Raw genomic sequence first — 19,749 nt, 5'->3', positions numbered from 1 at the left:
TACACACATACCTGTATATACACTGCCTGGCCAAAAAAAAGTCGCCACCTGGATTTAACTAAGCAAATAGGTACGAGCCTCCTATTGGATAATTACTGCATGGGCGATTATCTCTCAGCTGGCAACAAGTTATTTAACCCCAACTGGTGCAATGAGTTGCTTCTCATTTCTTAAACGACCATGTCGAAAGACACATCTCGTGGTCGTGGAAAAGATGTTAGTCTGTTTGAGAAGGGTCAAATCACTGGCATGCATCAACCAGAGAAAACATCTAAGGAGATTGCAGAAACTACTAAAATTGGGTTAAGAACTGTCCAACGCATTATTAAAAACTGGAAGGATAGTGGGGACCCATCGTCTTCGAGGAAGAAATGTGGCCAGAAAAAAATCCTGAATGATCGTGATCGGCGACCACTTAAACATTTGGTGAAATCAAATCGAAGAAAAACAAACAGTAGAACTCAGGTCTATGTTTAATAGTGAAAGTAAGAGCATTTCCACCTGAATATACTGAATGATCAGGTTATTCCATCAATGGATTTTTTCTTCCCTGATGGCACGAGCATATTCCATGATGACAATGCCAGGATTCATTGGGCTCAAATTGTGAAAGAGCGGTTCAGGGAGCATGAGACATCATTTTCACACAGATTGGCCACCACAGAGTCCAGACCTTAACCCCATTGAGAATGTTTGGGATGTGCTGGAGAAGGCTTTGCGCAGCGGTCAGACTCTACCATCATCAATGCAAGATCGTGGTGAAAAATTAATGCAACACTGGATGGAACTAAATCTTGTGACATTGCAGAAGCTTATCGAAGCAATGCCACAGCGAATGCGTGCCGTAATCAAAGCTAAAGGTGGTCCAACGAAATATTAGAGTGTGTGACCTTTTTTTTCGGTGGCGACTTTTTTTTTGGCCAGGCAGTGTATATGCATACATGTTTAGATCTGATCACAGTATGATATGTGGGTGGTTACCTTTTGTGATTGGTCGCCCAGTCAGCAGACAATTGCCACGCCCACTCATTTGTGTGACTTGACGTACCTGATGTTGTGCCGCCGCGGCTGGGTCGCTCATGTGACAGGGAGTATTACATGCATAGGTCTGATCACAGCCTGAGGTTTGATCCCCGCAAGGGAAAGCAAAAGTGCATACACCTGATGAGCCCCAATTAGGGCAAAACATGTGTCGTGTACTCTTTGTATCACTTGGCAGGTACTATATATCATGTTTGTAATATATAAAACACTATATACAGTATATACAAGGGTGGTGCAGTGGTAGCGCTGCCGCCTCGCAGTAAGGAGACCTGGGTTCACTTCCTGCGTGGAGTTTGCATGTTCTCCTCGTGTCTGCGTGGGTTTCCTCCCACAGTCCAAAGACATGCAGGTTAGGTGCATTGGTGTGTGTGTGTGTGCCCTGTGGTGGGCTGGCACCCTGCCCGGGGTTTGTTTCCTGCCTTGCGCCCTGTGCTGGCTGGGATTGGCTCCAGCAGACCCCCGTGACCCTGTGCTAGGACATACATATGTGTGTGTATGTATGTATACATATATGTCACATCATGTCAAACTCTTAAGTATTTTGCTACAAGAAAGACACAAACCCTGAAACCTTTGTGGAGTTTGCTGCAAAGTAAGTGTTGCGCTTCACCAGCATGTAGCACATCATCAGCTTCAGATCAAGACCAAGGAGCTGGCCCAGTGGTTCATGAGTAATCACATGACAGACGGACTCAACCCATAGCATTTTACGTATATAGATTTTTGTGCTCAAATTTGGCCAATGTGACATTAAACAATGTGTGTGGATTTCTTCACAGAGGAGGTGTGCTCCTTAATTAAGCACCGTCATACTATGTTGAGTTAATGGAAGTCCTTGTCAGATGTTTCTGTCGGGCCGACAGCTGTATCATAGTACATTTCATCCCCCTTGCTCCGGGACGCACAATTTCTTGGGCCTGGCAGAGGAACTCATCCTGGTAGTTAGTTAATTCATTTAGCAGCAGATGAATAAAACCGTTTTCCAGGTCATATGTCGTACACTCCAACAATTCTCCTTTATGCACCTTTTATCTTACTTGCTTGAACGCAGCTCTGTCTGGACTCCTAGCTCGCCATTCTTTCTGCATGTCTCTATGTTCTCTTCTTACTCACAGCAGCTGTCTCTTCCTGACGATCACTTCTGTATATGAAGAGGATGCTTTGCCCAGAACAAATGGTGGCCACACACACACGATCGCTGTGTCTGTGTTGTCCTCCTTCATGACGGTGGACTCTCTGATGGCCCTGTTGTGGGTATCTGCACTGTATGTGCACTCAGTTACTTATTTAAAGCGGTCTGAGATCAGGCCTGCGACTTTGGACAACCACAGATTGTCCTGAGTCTCCATTCTGTCCCTCATGACTTGCTTTTCCTGCTGGACACAAGCCATCTTTAAAGGCCATCTTCTGGCGTCTGTCTGACGCCTTGTCCTTATCACGGTAGCCAACTGCAGCATTCCTTACTGAGATAACAATATTCTGATATTTACTGCCTGCATTTTGTTTTAACACACAGTCCGTTTGCTTGAACTGCCGGTGCTGAACTCCATCACCCTTTTTATTTTTTTCCCAAACATTTCAAACATCAACACGTGTTATGAACAGGTTTTGAAAAATGATTGTATATTTCGAAAGGGTGTGAAGTCCTATTATCTTGGTGAAGGCCTCTCGGAGCTCCCCAAGGTGGGCCGACTCCACAGCGGACATGCAGATGCACTGAGTGCCTCTTCAGGCTGCAATAATATAAGAATAAAATAAAAAGTGTGTAGCATTTCCAACAGAAAGGCGTTGTACCATTTGCTTGTCCTTTGTCACCTTAACCTGCCTGTGTCTGCCGCTATCTACTTAGCTTTCTTTGATTATTTCTTCTTGTTACCTCTTTAATTGCTTTATAAAACGTCATGTAGTGATGCTTGTGACGAAAGCTGCAGTAATAAAAACTTTACTAACTGGTTTCCGAAGCTCCTTTTTGCTTTTCCACCTGCCCTGGCAGCCGCTTTTTTCTAGTCAGTTGTAAAAAAAAAAAAAAAAAATCTGTCAAAAGTCGTGCCAGCATCTCTCTCAGCATGTCGGCTGCCAGTGCTTCCACCAAGGAGCCCACTAGCTGGCAGGGGCTGACTTTATAGCCTAATGTGCTTTGACATGTTTTCAAAGTCCAGCAGTAGAAAGGCCGCCTTATCCGTAGCTTGCTGGCTGTGACTTCTTGTAGGTGTCAGTCTTGTAGCAGTCCTGCCTGTTCTTGCCGACTACGCCGTTACTTCTCAGTTTTACAGATGGTGGTGGTTGATTGCCTGAAAGCAAAGAAGCCGTTCAGCAATGCGCAGCATGTACTTCAAAGGGTCAGTCAAATCCTTGATGCAAGTATCTTAACAGTTAGTCATTTTGTAAAGCACTGAGAGATTGCAGGGCCTCTGAAAGGCACTATAAAATGCAGCTGCTCACAATTAATCGCCCTGTATACGGCGTTTTCTTTTGACTACTTTAATGTGCGACATATGGCCTTTAGATTCATTGTCATTCAATTCAGTTCACACCACCCTGGTATTAACACTGATGGTTTTGCAATGCACTCTGGGATAGGTGTCATTCTGGAAAGCAGCATAAGAGGTGAAGGGCCATGCTACTGTATATATAAGAATAACGTTTATGTCAGCAAGATGCTGCTGCTTTTGGGGTTGATTACTTTCAGTGTGTTAATGTTGGGAGATCCAGTGCATCTGGAAAGTATTCACAGCGCTTCATCACTTTTTCCACCTTTTGTTATGTTACAGCCTTATTCCAAAATGGATTAAATTCATTTTTTTCCTCAGAATTCTACACACAACACCCCATAATGACAACGTGAAAAAAGTTTACTTGAGGTTTTTGCAAATTTATTAAAAATAAAAAAACTGAGAAATCCCATGTACATAAGTATTCACAGCCTTTGCTCAGTACTTTGTCGATGCACCTTTGGCAGCAATTCCAGCCTCAAGTCTTGTTGAATATGATGCCACAAGCTTGGCACACCTATCCTTGGCCAGTTTCGCCCATTCCTCTTTGCAGCACCTCTCAAGCTCCATCAGGTTGGATGGGAAGCGTCGGTGCACAGCCATTTTAAGATCTCTCCAGAGATGTTCAATCAGATTCAAGTCTGGGCTCTGGCTGGGCCACTCAAGGACATTCACAGAGTTGTCCTGAAGCCACTCCTTTGATATCCTGGCTGTGTGCTTAGGGTTGTTGTCCTGCTGAAAGATGAACCGTCGCCCCAGTCTGAGGTCAAGAGCGCTCTGGAGCAGGTTTTCATCCAGGATGTCTCTGTACATTGCTGCAGTCATCTTTCCCTTTATCCTGACTAGTCTCCCAGTTCCTGCTGCTGAAAAACATCCCCACAGCATGATGCTGCCACCACCATGCTTCACTGTAGGGATGGTATTGGCCTGGTGATGAGCGGTGCCTGGTTTCCTCCAAACGTGACGCCTGGCATTCACACCGAAGAGTTCAATCTTTGTCTCATCAGACCAGAGAATTTTCTTTCTCATGGTCTGAGAGTCCTTCAGGTGCCTTTTGGCAAACTCCAGGTGGGCTGCCATGTGCCTTTTACTAAGGAGTGGCTTCCGTCTGGCCACTCTACCATACAGGCCTGATTAGTGGATTGCTGCAGAGATGGACCTCTGGAGCTCTGACAGAGTGACCATCGGGTTCTTGGTCACCTCCCTGACTAAGGCCCTTCTCCCCCGATCGCTCAGTTTAGATGGCCGGCCAGCTCTAGGAAGAGTCCTGGTGGTTTCGAACTTCTTCCACTTACGGATGATGGAGGCCACTGTGCTCATTGGGACCTTCAAAGCAGCAGAAATTTTTCTGTAACCTTCCCCAGATTTGTGCCTCGAGACAATCCTGTCTCGGAGGTCTACCGACAATTCCTTTGACTTCATGCTTGGTTTGTGCTCTGACATGAACTGTCAACTGTGGGACCTTCTATAGACAGGTGTGTGCCTTTCCAAATCATGTCCAGTCAACTGAATTTACCACAGGTGGACTCCAATGAAGCTGCAGAAACATCTCAAGGATGATCAGGGGAAACAGGATGCACCTGAGCTCAATTTGAGCTTCATGGCAAAGGCTGTGAATACTTATGTACATGGGATTTCTCAGTTTTTTTATTTTTAATAAATTTGCAAAAATCTCAGGTAAACTTTTTTCACGTTGTCATTATGGGGTGTTGTGTGTAGAATTCTGAGGAAAAAAATGAATTTAATCCATTGTGGAATAAGGCTGTAACATAACAAAATTTGGAAAAAGTGATGCGCTGTGAATACTTTCCAGATGCACTGTACATGAAGTAGAGTGGCTCTTTATGAATGGTGCGTTTGGACAGCAGATGTTGTGAAAGGGACAACGCAGCAGCAGTGAGTATCGTTACAGGTAGTCCCCAGGTTACGGACATCCAATCTGTGACTTACGAACGAGGACGCAGCTGTGACGCATGCGCCTCAGTAACTGCCGCTCCGTCATCTTCGGCCTGGGGATGCTGCAAGTGGTGGCTGGAGGGGGGCAATTTTGCTGCTCGCGCAGTGTAGTGTTCCTTGGGTGGCTCCCAGCAGCAAGCGTTGACCCGTGGTCCATAGTCACTGGGGACACAGCTATCGCTCGTGCGCAGGACGATGGTTTGCTACCCGCCCACTATGCCGCCGCAGCTACTGCTCCTGACTGGTCGCAGACTGGATGGAGCGGAGGGGGACGTTTCACTGCCCGCCCAGCACACACGGCTGGTAATGTTTCAAGCGGTGACTTGGTTGTGGCTGAATGGGGTGGCGGGGGTAGCATTGTAGTGTGCCTCGGATGGCTGCCTGTTGAATTGGGGTTGGGTGATTCACTACACACCTTTGGCCGCACTGTGTTCGTTCTCGGTGGACGGACACTGCAGAGAGCATACTGTAGTGGAGGTGACTGTGTGGTGGGCTGGTGATGAACCCCCCCTCACTGCCCACATTCATTCTCAATATCAAACCTGCTTGTACCGTTACGCACATAGCAGGAAGTTGTTTCTGGTCAGTACACCAGACGTGCCTGCCTGCTGTGATCGCGTGTCCAGTGCTGTCTTAACTTTTTGTCTTCACCCGTCAAAAATGTCTCTGAAACACAAATCTGATGCGAGTGCTGATGATACAGTAAAGAAGAGAGAAACCATCACCATGGAAAATAAAGTAGAAATAATAAAAAGGTCAGAGAGAAGTGAGACTCCATCATTCATTGGCAGAGCCCTTTGTTACAGTCGGTCAACAATAACATTTATTAAAGTCATGGACCTGTTCTGACTTACATACAAATTCAACTTAAGTACAAACTTACAGTCCCTATCTCATACGTAACCCGGGGACTGCCTGTACTTGATTCAACTCTGTGCTAATACAGCCATTTGTATTTCTAGTTTTGTTGTGTATATACAGTATATATATATATATATATATATATATATATATATCACAAATATAAAATGCTAAGAGTTGTCCGTCTGTCTCTTAAAAACATGAACCTTAATCTTAGTCAGTCAACAGCTTATCCCATTTTGTGTGTAACATGACCCCTGAATTGGTTGCTACCTCGGCCATGAAAGTGGTCCTTCTGCTGGCATGCAGCGCTGACTGTGCTCACGTGGATTTGGCTGACTGGAAGTGATTCACCGCGAGTTTGGGGGACAGTGGAGCACATCATCGCGCAGGCTGAATGTTTTCATGAAAGTCATCCGTGACTTAAAGCATCTGGGGGTCTAGTTATTGGGCTTTAGTAAGTCTGTCGAGCATGCGGCATGTCTGTCAGGAAACAGTGACATTGGATAGCAGTTGGAAGGACATTGCTGCTAGTGACCTGGGATGCAGAGAGGCACACGGACGTCCTTTCTTTGAGGACCAGAGGTCTGAGTGTTACTAGTTTTAGATTAAAAAAAAAAAGTTAAAAAGAGCAGAGGAAACGTGTGCCGGCCATTACCTGTAAATGCTTGAAACTAAATGGACCTGGCTGGCCTTACCGCGGACTCACTCATTTCTGTACACTTCTGTTCATGAACATCTGCACAAGTTCCAGCTGGGAATAAAAACCGAGCTGACCTGTGAACATCTCACTGCACTTTCATTTGTATCCGATTGCTTGCTGCACCTCCATGAGGTTTCAGGAGATGTAAGTGGAGCCGTGTGCCGTCACAAACCCCTTCAAGTAATGAGAGTGTCTGCTCAGTTAACTCCTTGAGGGCTGAATATTTTTTCCAAAACATGATGCTTTCACACAGAAATCAACATAAAACGTCTGTTGCTGCATGCTGTGGCTGCCAGTTTGCCAAGAATGAGCAGCAGGTCTTCACATGGCTGGGACAGCAGCGGCGGCGGTCACAGTCGCAGTACATGACAATCTGGATTCTACCTCTTGTCATTGTTAAGTGTCAGTCCTCCCTGGCGAACATTGTCAGTACCACGACTAGCTGGGGACCGATCAGCTGAAGCTGGAACCTCACATTCGTTTTTGATCACTTGTATCAAAATCTGAATCCAACAAGTCATAGTCCAGTTCAGAGATAATAGGCAAGACATCGTCCACGGAGCATTTAGCTTTTTGCGTTCGCTTTGATCTCTCGTCAGATGTCAGTGCCATTTTTGCCGTTTTGTGCGCCTTGCTACTCACGTGAGCGCAGGGAATCTCAGTCAAACCAATGAATCTAACTCTCCTTCTAGCAACGAGAGTCCAACGTAACGGTTGGTTTTGTCGCAGTTTACAGTTGATTACCATCGTCAACTCCTCCTTTTAACAAAAGTCGACATCAGCCCTGAAAGAGTTAAAGAGCACGTCATTTAAAAATCTGTACACCCCGCTCACACTTACCTGCTATGTCCATACCAGAGCGGACAGTCAATCTGAGAAGTCACACTGTTTGTTTAGATTGTCTACTTATTTGTGAATTATTGACAAGTGTGCTGCCAGCCTTGACTACTAAACCATCCACCATGGTTTCCACATTTGGACTGTATCAGTTTGTTTTAGTTGCTCTTTGGTTGTTTTATTTATAAAGCTATTTTAATGTTCTATCTCTTTTTTTTAATTTTTTAATTTGTCTTTTTAAAACTTTTAAATAATAGTAATAAATATGATTTTTTTTTTCTTTGCAGTCATTGAAGTATTCCTTCCAGACAAAAGATCGCCTGTGCTTTGTAATGGAGTATGTAAATGGTGGCGAGGTAAGTGGACTGCAGTCAGATCAGCTACTCTCTGAACTGCGTCTGACTTTGTCTTTGTCTCTGTGAACTGATCGTGGACCCCCAGAGGTTTATTTTCTCCATAAATGCTCCGATCCTGTGTTGCCAACAGAGCACAGTCAGTCCCAACAATGAATTAGTGGACCATTGTTTCAAAGCACTTGGTTTTCTCGTCTGTTTAGACGACTCTTTATGTGTCTTAATGTGCAGCCATTATACATTCAGTAAAGTTTGTAAGGGCATTTCACTTCGCTCTGGGCCTGCACTCTGTGAAGAGCACTTTACAAAAATAAATGGAATCAAATTGAACTGACAACAAATCAAAGTAGATAGATAGATAGATAGATAGCATAGTTAGCAGGATTAGATAGATAGATAGATAGATAGATAGATAGACAGATAAATACTTTATTAATCCCAATGGGAAATTCACTGTAAAGTAAAGTAAAACACATCTCTGAGTCTTTAAAGAAAAGGGAAAAAAAACCACGCCGAGTGCTAATCAGTTTTGCAGAGAATCGCAACAATCGGGCACTGAAGCTAAAGTGGTGGGCAAAATAAAGGGCAGCAGATGAGTAACATGCATGGTGTATCCAAGAAAAGCGGTGTTTGTTTTCTGTATTGTGCTTAGCTGTAGTAGTAGGTGAATAATAACTCATCAGATGGGGGTAAGCCAGCTCTCTGACTCATGAGAGCTCCTTCTATGAAAGGATAATTTACTGGGAAAAATAGTGAAGGTCACCAAAGTCTTGAAAAAAATCTAAAAAAGCAAAGCGCTCCGAGTTCTCATTAGAATGTGTCCTCTCCTCCAACCTAAAAATAAAACTGGCCTAAATGCAATTACCAAGCAGTACTGCTAGCTGCCTCTGCTGAAACTTTCTTCTAAAGAGGACAAGTCCTCGAGGTTCAGCAGGTTCTCCCATCTCCAGATGACACACACACACACACAGAAATGCAGGGTAGCTTGGTCTTTGTTTCTGTCTTATTTGCAGTTTCATTATTCATAGAAGAACAAGTGCTGTGCTATGCCTGAAAAGTTGTTCTGATCTATTTTTCTTTTTATTAAAAAATATTAACTATTTAAAAAGCTATTGTAAAAGTGGCCTCCCCTGATAGCTATGCCTTCCTCCTTGTGCCATAATGAAATCGGACCTCAGCTCGTCTCTTCTGATGACACATTGTTCTGGCTTTGAAAGGGTTTGTTGTCGACTTGAAGGAGTCTTATGAACTTGTACTTCCACAACTGAAGTGTGCTGGTCCAGTAGGTCCTTGACTTCCTGGTGAGTCCATGCAGGCAGGAGGGCAGGGCAGAAAGAAGCCACGTCTTGTGCTGTGTTTGCTTGGCAGAGGCAGCGAGTGGGTGAACCAATGACAGAGACAGAGTGGCAGAGTGACACTGTACTGTGCCCGGCTCAGGAGAGGTGAACTCCTGCTGTCAAAGCTGTTTGAGTAGCTGTGCGTAAAGAAGCCTTTCAGTAGGTAAGAGACGCATCCAGGTTAGTTAATGAAATCTCTCTATTATATAAAAAAAAATCCTGCGACGAGAGGTGATTTTTTTCAGAAAGATACTTTCACGTCCCGTGAGACGAGACTTTGTGCCAAGAGATTTAACCACACCCAGGGCCGGAAATAAAAGACAAAGAGTAGATGACAAAGTCGAACTTGTGAGGAATTCAAAAATGTTGGCGTGGTACACACGCAGAGCAGGTTAGAAATAATGAAAGTACTAAAATTTGAAAGTCTCAAAAAAATGAGAGTAAAGATCGCATTAGCGCAACCAAAAAGAAATTATTGGTGAAATAACGGAACAGTGAAAAGAGATCAAATATACGGACATAGGTGATATGACAGAAGTATGTAGATATTGTTCAGATTTAAACTTTAAGTCGGAGACTTGTAGATCGTCTAATTTGTGTTTCCATCAGTGATAAGTAGGGTTTCTTCCCAATGAGGAGGCGAATCCGCGAGAATTAAAAGTTTTGTTGTTTGGTGAAAGTGAAATCCACATATCGATTGGCAGAGATGTGAAATGGTTGGCGTGTAGCGTACACCGGGGGTTGGAGAGCGAAGCGAGCAGGGGGTGAAGCCTCCTAGTTAATCATTATATTAATCAGTAATGCATTTATTATTTGTTAAGAAGTAAGTTTCGATAGAAATAAATACATTACACTGGTATCTAGTGAAACTATCAGAATTTTCAGTTATACTGTCATATGGATTTTGGGCCGTAACGCCCACTCCTAGGCAGGTGCTAATTTTGACAAAGGTCACATGTGTCTGAGCTTCTGTTACCTTAAGACAGCCACATCTACGGGGCAGGCCTCCTGCTGTGTGTTCCCTGGAAAGGCCGATGTGCTGTGTGGTTAGCTAGCCTGGGACTTTGTGCAACCCTCAGTCTCACTCTGGCACATATTTTGTACTTGCAGCGTTGCTTGCCCCATGGCCCCTTTGTGACTAAAGATTGTTGACACCATTTTGTCTTCTTCCTGGGCGTCCCCCACTTTAGAACTTCGGTGATATCCCGTAAAAGTACAGAGCATAAGGGACAATTCCCATCCCCTTTTATTGCCAATCCTTATTTCTTTTTGTTTTATAGTGCCTTGCGAGGCCTTACTCCTATACTGTGTTGCCCTTTTCTGCCTGCAGTCTCCGCACTTCACAGGCCACCCATCACACCTGATTTTTGTTCTACTGTATTATTCCTCGCTTTGTGAAGTGTTTATTATGAAAGATGTATTTGAAGTAAAGGCTGATTTGTGGAATTCTGTACTATTAAGTAATAACGATTCCCATGATCATATACATAAAATAATTTCATAGTGAAAATTTCAATTTGCCTAAAATTAAATCTCAGCCTTTGAAAGCTTTTTATTGTTACTAACCACAGGTAAAAGAAAAAAAAAATATTTAGTATCTCTTGCCCAGCGTGTACCTTCAGCAGCTTTCCTCAGCGTCTGTGTGTGTCTGAACCTCTCCTGACTGGAGCTTTCCATCGTAAATGGGCTCCCGTAAAGCCTGCTTCTCCGACTCTGTCATTGTGAGACACCTTGATCGCCTCCTGTCTGCTGTTATACATCACATATTTGAAAGCGACTTTCAGCGTGCCTCCTACCTCCTCGTGTGTGTCTGACATTTGCACTTCCTCTTTCGATCGCATCACCAAAGCTAAATTGACCAGTCACACTAAAGCCAAACTGACCAATCAGATTGCTTTTTAGGGGCTGGACACACACACACACACACACACACACACAGAGACCTTACTGTTTTATTGTAAAGTGGTGAAAATATGGTGCCAAAAGAGCAAGAACGAGTGTCTCTTATTGCTAAGCCTTGACAAACGGAGAAACAAAACCCAAAAAAATAGGCGTATAAGTCAAATCATTAATCAAGAACTCATAGTGAAGAAAATCAAAACAAAAGTCAAGAACCAGAGACTCAGCATAGCGAAAGTAAGGCATGCACAAAAGGTTTATTTTATTTGAGTATCCACAAACTCGGAACAAATGTGTCTGATGTGTAGCATTTTATATCGTCGTGTCGAGTATGGCAATTACAATTTTTCTTAAAGCGCATTCTGTAGCAAATGACCTCTTGTGGTGATGATGCCAGCTTAACATTTAAAAAAAAGAAACTGATAGAACACAAATAATTGTATTAATTACTAAAAAGAAATAATAATAAAAATTAGAGCGAATCATTACACTTGTGTTGTGTGTTAGTCCAGATCACGAGCGTTTTATCAACCCCCCATACAGCATGACGTCTGTAGGCCATAAACTAAAATCTAGTAAGATGCCACAAGCCATTAAATACCATAAGAAAACAGGTGACAACTTGTGATAGATAGAAAGGGCATTATAATGGATGGATGGGTGCACAGACAGACAGATAGGAAAGACATTATGATTGATAGATATGAAAGGCACTATATAATAGACAGATAGATAGAAAAGGCACTATGATGGATAGATAGACAGACAGACAGACAGATAGATAGAAAAGGCACTGGATGGATAGACAGACAGATAGGAAAGGCATTATGATTGATAGATATGAAAGGCACTATATAATAGACAGATAGATAGAAAAGGCACTATGATGGATGGATAGATAGATAGATAGACAGACATACAGATAGATAGATAGAAAAGGCACTGATGGATGGATAGACAGACAGATAGGAAAGGCATTATGATTGATAGATATGAAAGGCACTATATAATAGACAGATAGATAGAAAAGGCATGATGATGGATGGATAGACAGACAGATAGATAGATAGATAGAAAAGGCACTATGATGGATGGATGGATGGATAGACAGACAGATAGGAAAGGCATTATGATTGATAGATATGAAAGGCACTATATAATAGACAGATAGATAGAAAAGGCACTAGGATGGATGGATGGATGGATAGACAGACAGATAGGAAAGACATTATGATTGATAGATAGATTGATAGATATGAAAGGCACTATATAATAGATATATTGATATAGATTGATATGAAAGGCACTATATGATTGATAGATAGAAAGGGCTTTATAAATGATGGATGGATGCATAGACAGACAGATAGGAAAGACATTATGATTGATAGATATAAAAGGCACTATATAATAGATAGAAAAGGCACTATAATGGATGGATGGATAGACAGACAGATAGGAAAGACATTATGATTGATAGATAGATATGAAAGGCACTATATAATAGATTGATACTGTATATAGATTGATAGATATGAAAGGCACTATATAATAGATAGATAGATAGAGTGAGCTTTATTTGTGCCCACTCTGCTGTTTTAAGGTTCTCGTGATGGCTGAGGCTGTGACTAAGTGTGATTCTGTTCAGATCCGGCCAGCCAAACTAAATCCGTCCACAGCTGCTCGTAATGTTGAATAAAAAAGGGCCTCATTCTGCCTCCTCAGGCCATGAAATCCAAGTGCTGTGCTGCTGTAGATTAGGTAGCCTGTTACTGCTCCCTGCTTGGTCGTATTTAAATGTGAAATCCAATGGCAAGACAATTAATAGGAGCCTGTCTGGAAGCACCAGTGGTAATTTATATGAAAGGCTGGAGCTGAGTGAATGGCCAGGTATTTAGCAGTTCATCTCCACATCTGATAAAAGGAGGAGGGATACGAAGTCTAATTGTGGAATGCTGATGAAACACTCTGCTGCTGTAACTCGAGGTTAAACGGTACCACGCTGAACGCCTTTAACAAGATTGGTATATTGATTAAAATGCTGATTTAACAGCTCGCTTTTTTCCCCTCAGAAACCTGGGGAAGATAAGCCAGATGCTGTCTAGGTTTGTAGCATATCCTTCGAGGGTTGACTATCTATCATCTCAATATGGCAATGGGAAGCAGTTTGTGTTTGTGTTAATTTCCCCCACTAAATCAGTAATTATTGCAATTCTGTCCCTCTGTTTACCCTGCAGCTGTTTTTCCATTTGTCGAGAGAGCGGGTGTTCTCGGAGGATCGCACACGCTTTTATGGGGCTGAAATCGTCTCTGCTCTTGACTACCTGCATTCCGCCAAGATTGTGTATCGGGATCTCAAGGTAAAGAAAAAAAATAAAAAAAGGCAATCAGCTCTCTGGAAGTCCTGCCGTTGTTTTTTTCCTCTTCTGTTTCCTCACCACATGGGAGGCAGTGAATGTAATTAGAACTTGTAGCGTTAAGAGAGAGGCAGGTTTTGGAAATCACAAAGCTCTTGAGGTGAAGAGGGCTGTGGTGCCACACAACCATGCTTATGGATTTGGATGAACAAAAGCTGTACATCGCCAAGAACAGGCTGAGGACAATTAAAGCTGAAATGATGTCTGGCACTTTTTGTTTGTTTTCTGGGGGAAAACTTTATCTTTAATGTGCTTCTTCTTTAAGAGAGTTTCTGTCTGACACACGCAGTGCCTTGCAAACCAAGCTATTCCTGAAAGCATTTTGCACATCTTTGTTGGTATTTTTTATTAAGAAATAAACATTCTGTTTCCAGTTGTGCCTTTCCATAATCCAAGCCCGTGCAGGGTGCTTTATAAGTTTGTTGCGTCGCTGGTGTGACGTGTGGTTTATCGGTGCATAGGACTGGGTGGCGTCCTGGCAACTCAAACTTTATTGGCAGGTGACACAGTTGTTAGGAATTTCTCAACTGGACACACAATATGACAAAGACAGTGAGATACATGAGCCCATCACAACGTTCTCTACAGTAGCCATGGAAAATCAGGAGCACAAAGCAAAAGTATAGAAAACAATCCAATCATGAAGAAGTGCACTCCTGCACAGTAATATATTAGGGAAGTCGTTATAAGATAAACAGAATTTAGATTGGATGGAGGAGTTTCTTTTATTTATTTTAATTTTATTGAGTATGAGATCCTTTTCTCTCTGTACTCTGGGATCTTTAAAAGAAAGGGACTTTAAAATGTTATAGAAATGCTGTCCGAGTCCCCAAGACTGATCAGTATCTCTTCTGGAATAGAAATGGGTGGGAGGTGAGGAACACCGGGCAGATTTCGTTTGGCAAAGTTTCTAATTTGGGGATAGTGGAAAAACTGTGTTGACGGGAAACTAAATTTAAAGTGTAATTGTTCATAGCATGTAAAGACATTATTTTTATACAAATCTCTAAATGATGTAATCCCATTCATTTTCCAAACATTAAAAACTTAACAAGTTTGAGAGGGTAGAAAAAGGTGGTTATCATGTAGTCCTGTAGAGGTGCCACAGATCAAATATTCTCTAACTTGAAGTGCTTCCTACTCTGGTTCCATATTCTGAGTGAATGAAAGACAATCGGGTTGTTAGTTTATTGACGATAACTAGAATATAAAGAGGCGCTGCAGGATTTCATTTCTATTGCAGACTAAGCCCGTGTGTGTTCATCTATTTGTGTCAATGTCCACATTTTTATAGCTCGTGTGTTTTCTGCCCAGTAATAAAACTGAAAATTAGGTAGTGCCATGCCACCTTCTGATTTAGGTCATTGTAGGGTCAGCTTTTGAATGCGTGGGTGGATGGAGGAGTTTTAACATCAAGAAGAGTCGGAGATGATTTATCCAGAGTGAGGACAGCAGCTGTTTCTGTGTGTGGTGGCCCTCGTCTTTAATGACTGGCTAACATTTCCTTGATGGTAATAACTGACCGGTAAAGTGTACTCTTTGCTTATGTTTCCTGGCCCATAATGCATACAGGACCTCAGTGGTGTCCATTTTCATTCCTACAGTCTTAATAACACGCTGCGCTTTAGACAGACAGACAGACAGACAGACAGACTCACTCACACACACACACACACACACTCACTCACTCACTCACACACACACACACACACACACACACACACACACACACACACACTCACTCACTCACTCACTCACTCTATGGCAGTCCTGGAGGAGCTTTTCATTCTCACCCTTTTCTTAACTAGTGACCTGTTTTTGTTGCTAATTAACTCCTTTTCCATTCATATTCATCAACTTGTTTTTTAAGATTTGTTTCCCTGAATTTCTTCATCGTTCCTCTGAACTGCTTCATTTCTTTCCTTAAATAGCATCCAAACAGAAATGAAATGTGAATCGAGGGAGCCAACAGAAGACCAACTAAGTCAGGGCCTCAATCTCCAACCAGTTGCTTAATTAGGCGCCGAGTCTCGTTGTTATTTAAACCCGGTCTACACGGTTTGTTTTGAGTGAGCAGACGCACTGCCACACCAAACTGTTACTGTGAAAGTGCGGATGCTTTCGATGACGGCTCAGTAAAACTGGACCAGCACTGACCTGGACAGGCTAAACTTTCATTTCACTTTAAAAAGCTTTATTTTCATAAGACCAGCCCTGTTTTTGTCCCGTTCAGACTGTGAGTGAGAGTTCGGCCAAGAAATTGAAACGATCCCAGCCTGTTGACAGTGACATCGTTGATTACTTGGGCTGTAGGCCGTGAACAGTTTGTATCCTAAAATCCACAGACTGTTCCACTGTTTTCGGAAAATCCAAGTTAAGATTGTTGAGGGCTGACCAACTGGCCTGCTCATCCACCTTCCTCAGGTATGGCACCTCGTCCTCCTCTGTGATCAGGCCAATCAGGGTATTGTCCTCCGAAAGCTTCAGTAGTTTAACAGATGGGTCAGTCATTGGTGTACGGAGAAGAGAGTAGTCAGAACCAGCCTTGAGGGTACCCTGCGCTTGGGCTCACGGGCCCTAACTGATATTTGACAATCTTCACGGTCTAGACTCCTTAGAAAGTCCGAGATCCAGAGACATGTGGCACAGTCCACGTTCATACTGAGACGTTTGCCATGGTGCGATCGTTTTACATGCTGAACTGAAATCCACTAATAAGCAGCTCAAGTGTCTTAAGTGCTGCAAGATGTGCAGTAGTGGAGAGCCTGGCACAGTAAGCAAACTCAGGTGGGTCAAGGAGAGCAGACGTTACAGATTTGATACTCTGAAGTGTTAGAAGATGTTCAAATGCCTTCATCATCACAGATGTCCGCGCCGCTGCCCTGTAAACATTTACACAGGAATTGTTTTACTTTTTAGGCGCAGGGATGATTGAGGGTCCTCTGAAAAGGGCACTCTGTGTGACACAGTAAATTGGCGGTCCTGAACCTGCAATGTTGAGGTTGGCACTTGGCTGCATGTCACTGTCATTAGCTTTAACAAAAGTCTGCCACATCGCCCAGCATTCTCACTATCAGGATCTGAAACCAGACGGCCATTTATGAGAGGCTGTGAAACCGCGCGACAGAACTGCTGCTACGTCTGAGAGATACCTCCATCCATGAGACTTGTTACAGAAAAATGGCACCTAATCCTCCTTTGGAAATGTTCTGATGGCAGATGTTGGCCATTTCTGTTTTAAGTGACGTCACATTCATATTTTTACCTTTTTTGGCTACTTGCTGTTTCTGTGTAGCTCTACTCTTTAGTTCATTCCACATAGTCTTCTTCAGTTGAGATAGAGTTTCTGTGTTTGTTTTTATTGTAAAACTGGAAAGTGCAGTATGGAGAGGCAATTTTTAGGAGTTGGTTATTAAATTATTATTATAATAATAACAAACTTTATAGAGGTGATGTGTAAGTTCTGGAAAGGATATTTAAATGATCGATGTGGCAACAGTTAAAAAAAGGTGTTATTGATTTACTCTGTTAAATTTTGTTCAATGAGAACATCATCATGGCCAGTCCACATCTCCTATGCCAGAGTCCCGTTTACGGATTACACCTCAGCATTTAATGCTGTTGCACTAGCAGAGCTGCACAACAAACTCCTCCATTTAAGACTCCGTGTCACCTTCTGTACTTGGATTTTAAATTTCCTAACCAACAGCCCTAAGCTTGTGTGGATCAGTAGCACCCCCTTAAAACAGGCACGTGACACGACGCTTGGCCCCCTTCTGTATGCCTTATTCACTGTGGCCTACGCAGCTCTGACTCTGGTGACAGTAAATAGTCACTACCTACACATCAAACAGTCAATCAGAAAAATTCAAATATCGTATTTGTATATACTGTGTGTGTTTTTTTGTCAGGTGTTCCAAGAAGACATGCAAGTTTGAATTTAAGCACATGACAATAAACTTGACGGTGAAATTTGCAGTGTCAAAAATTCATAATAACAGAAAAAATCAGAAAAGGAACAAAGTCATTTCCAAAAGCCGTGTATGTGTCTCTCTCACACACACACCCAGACACACACACACTGTATATACAGTGCATCCGGAAAGTATTCACAGCGCGTCACTTTTTCCACATTTTGTTATGTTACAGCCTTATTCCAAAATGGATTAAATTCATTTTTTTCCTCAGAATTCTACACACAACACCCCATAATGACAACGTGAGAAAAGTTTACTTGAGGTTTTTACTCCTTAGTAAAAGGCACATGGCAGCCAAAAGGCACCTGAAGGACTCTCAGACCATGAGAAAGAAAATTCTCTGGTCTGATGAGACAAACATTGAACTCTTTGGTGTGAATGAAGGCGTCACGTTTGGAGGAAACCAGGCACCGCTCATCACCAGGCCAATACCATCCCTACAGTGAAGCATGGTGGTGGCAGCATCATGCTGTGGGGAACTGGGAGACTAGTCAGGATAAAGGGAAAGATGACTGCAGCAATGTGCAGAGACATCCTGGATGAAAACCTGCTCCAGAGCGCTCTTGACCTCAGACTGGGGCGACGGTTCATCTTTCAGCAGGACAACGACCCTAAGCACACAGCCAAGATATCAAAGGAGTGGCTTCAGGACAACTCTGTGAATGTCCTTGAGTGGCCCAGCCAGAGCCCAGACTTGAATCCGATTGAACATCTCTGGAGAGATCTTAAAATGGCTGTGCACCGACGCTTCCCATCCAACCTGATGGAGGTTGAGAGGTGCTGCAAAGAGGAATGGGCGAAACTGGCCAAGGATAGGTGTGCCAAGCTTGTGGCATCGTATTCAACAAGACTTGAGGCTGTAATTGCTGCCAAAGGTGCATCGACAAAGTATTGAGCAAAGGCTGTGAATACTTATGGACATGGGATTTCTCAGTTTTTTTATTTTTAGTAAATTTATAAAAACCTCAAGTAAACTTTTTTCACGTTGTCATTATGGGGTGTTGTGTGCAGAATTCTGAGGAAAAAATGAATTTAATCCATTTTGGAATAAGGCTGTGATATAACAAAAGGTGGAAAAAGTGACGCGCTGTGAATACTTTCCAGATGCACTGTATGGTAGACCTCAGGTTGTCTTAACTTTGACTGTTTGATAGAAACAGGAATTTAAACCACCGGCCTTCCTATCTTTAAGACTCCATAGTTTCATATTTCACGATTATACAGAGTGCTGGTGGATTTATCAGGGGTGGTGACAGCATATTTTATGAAGATGACATTTGAATTCACTCTTTCTACCCCGTGTTGGTATTTGTCTGACTCGTTTTTGGGGATTCTGGGAGGTCCTCAATGGTATCCAGTAAGCGTACGTCATTTGTGCCTTAAATACTTTGGGACACAAGCTCAGAGTTCAAAGAGCACACAAGTAAAGCAGAGTCCTAAATAAAGTCGCTCACAGAGTGGGTACGTTTTAAAAACCCAGCTAAGGGTGCGCCAATCTGACTCTTTGTTTTTTTTTGTCGTGTGTGTTCTGCCACTCATAACCTGTGGACGTTTTATTTTTACAACATTAACCGGCCAGCCTAGTGCGCCTTTGCAGTGCATGAGCTGTATACACTACACTTCTACACAGTCCGCTCTTTTATAGAGTCACTACTGTCACGTGTACAGATTAATGTGAAATTCTTACTTGACATGCAAACACGTTACTACTCCCCTCTATCATGCCTCGGATAACTCAGCGTATTGTAGAAAATGGCGTTCAGCATTCTTGTCCATTTTCGTAGTAGAACAGGATGAGAGCCTACGAAAACATCACATCGGCAGGCCTGCCAGGCAGAATGCATCCTGATAAGTGGAGATTTTTAAACATCTG

At 42.9% G+C, this 19,749-nt stretch overlaps 1 protein-coding gene across 1 annotated transcript in view; it reads left to right on the top strand.

Moving 5' to 3' along the window:
- The window catches only part of akt3a (v-akt murine thymoma viral oncogene homolog 3a), a 448,680-nt gene that overhangs the window by 391,541 nt on the left and 37,390 nt on the right, over nucleotides 1-19,749 (top strand). The window contains exons 8-9 of the mRNA XM_028820998.2: nucleotides 8,181-8,249; nucleotides 13,720-13,842. Coding sequence (XP_028676831.2) covers nucleotides 8,181-8,249; nucleotides 13,720-13,842 — 192 coding nt within the window. The remainder of the gene's footprint in view (nucleotides 1-8,180; nucleotides 8,250-13,719; nucleotides 13,843-19,749) is intronic.

Source organism: Erpetoichthys calabaricus, chromosome 15 (assembly GCF_900747795.2).
Source record: "Erpetoichthys calabaricus chromosome 15, fErpCal1.3, whole genome shotgun sequence".
In the NCBI taxonomy this organism is placed as follows: domain Eukaryota; kingdom Metazoa; phylum Chordata; class Cladistia; order Polypteriformes; family Polypteridae; genus Erpetoichthys; species Erpetoichthys calabaricus.
Note: the sequence above shows the minus strand (reverse complement) of the source record. Positions and strands in the feature narration are given on the sequence as shown.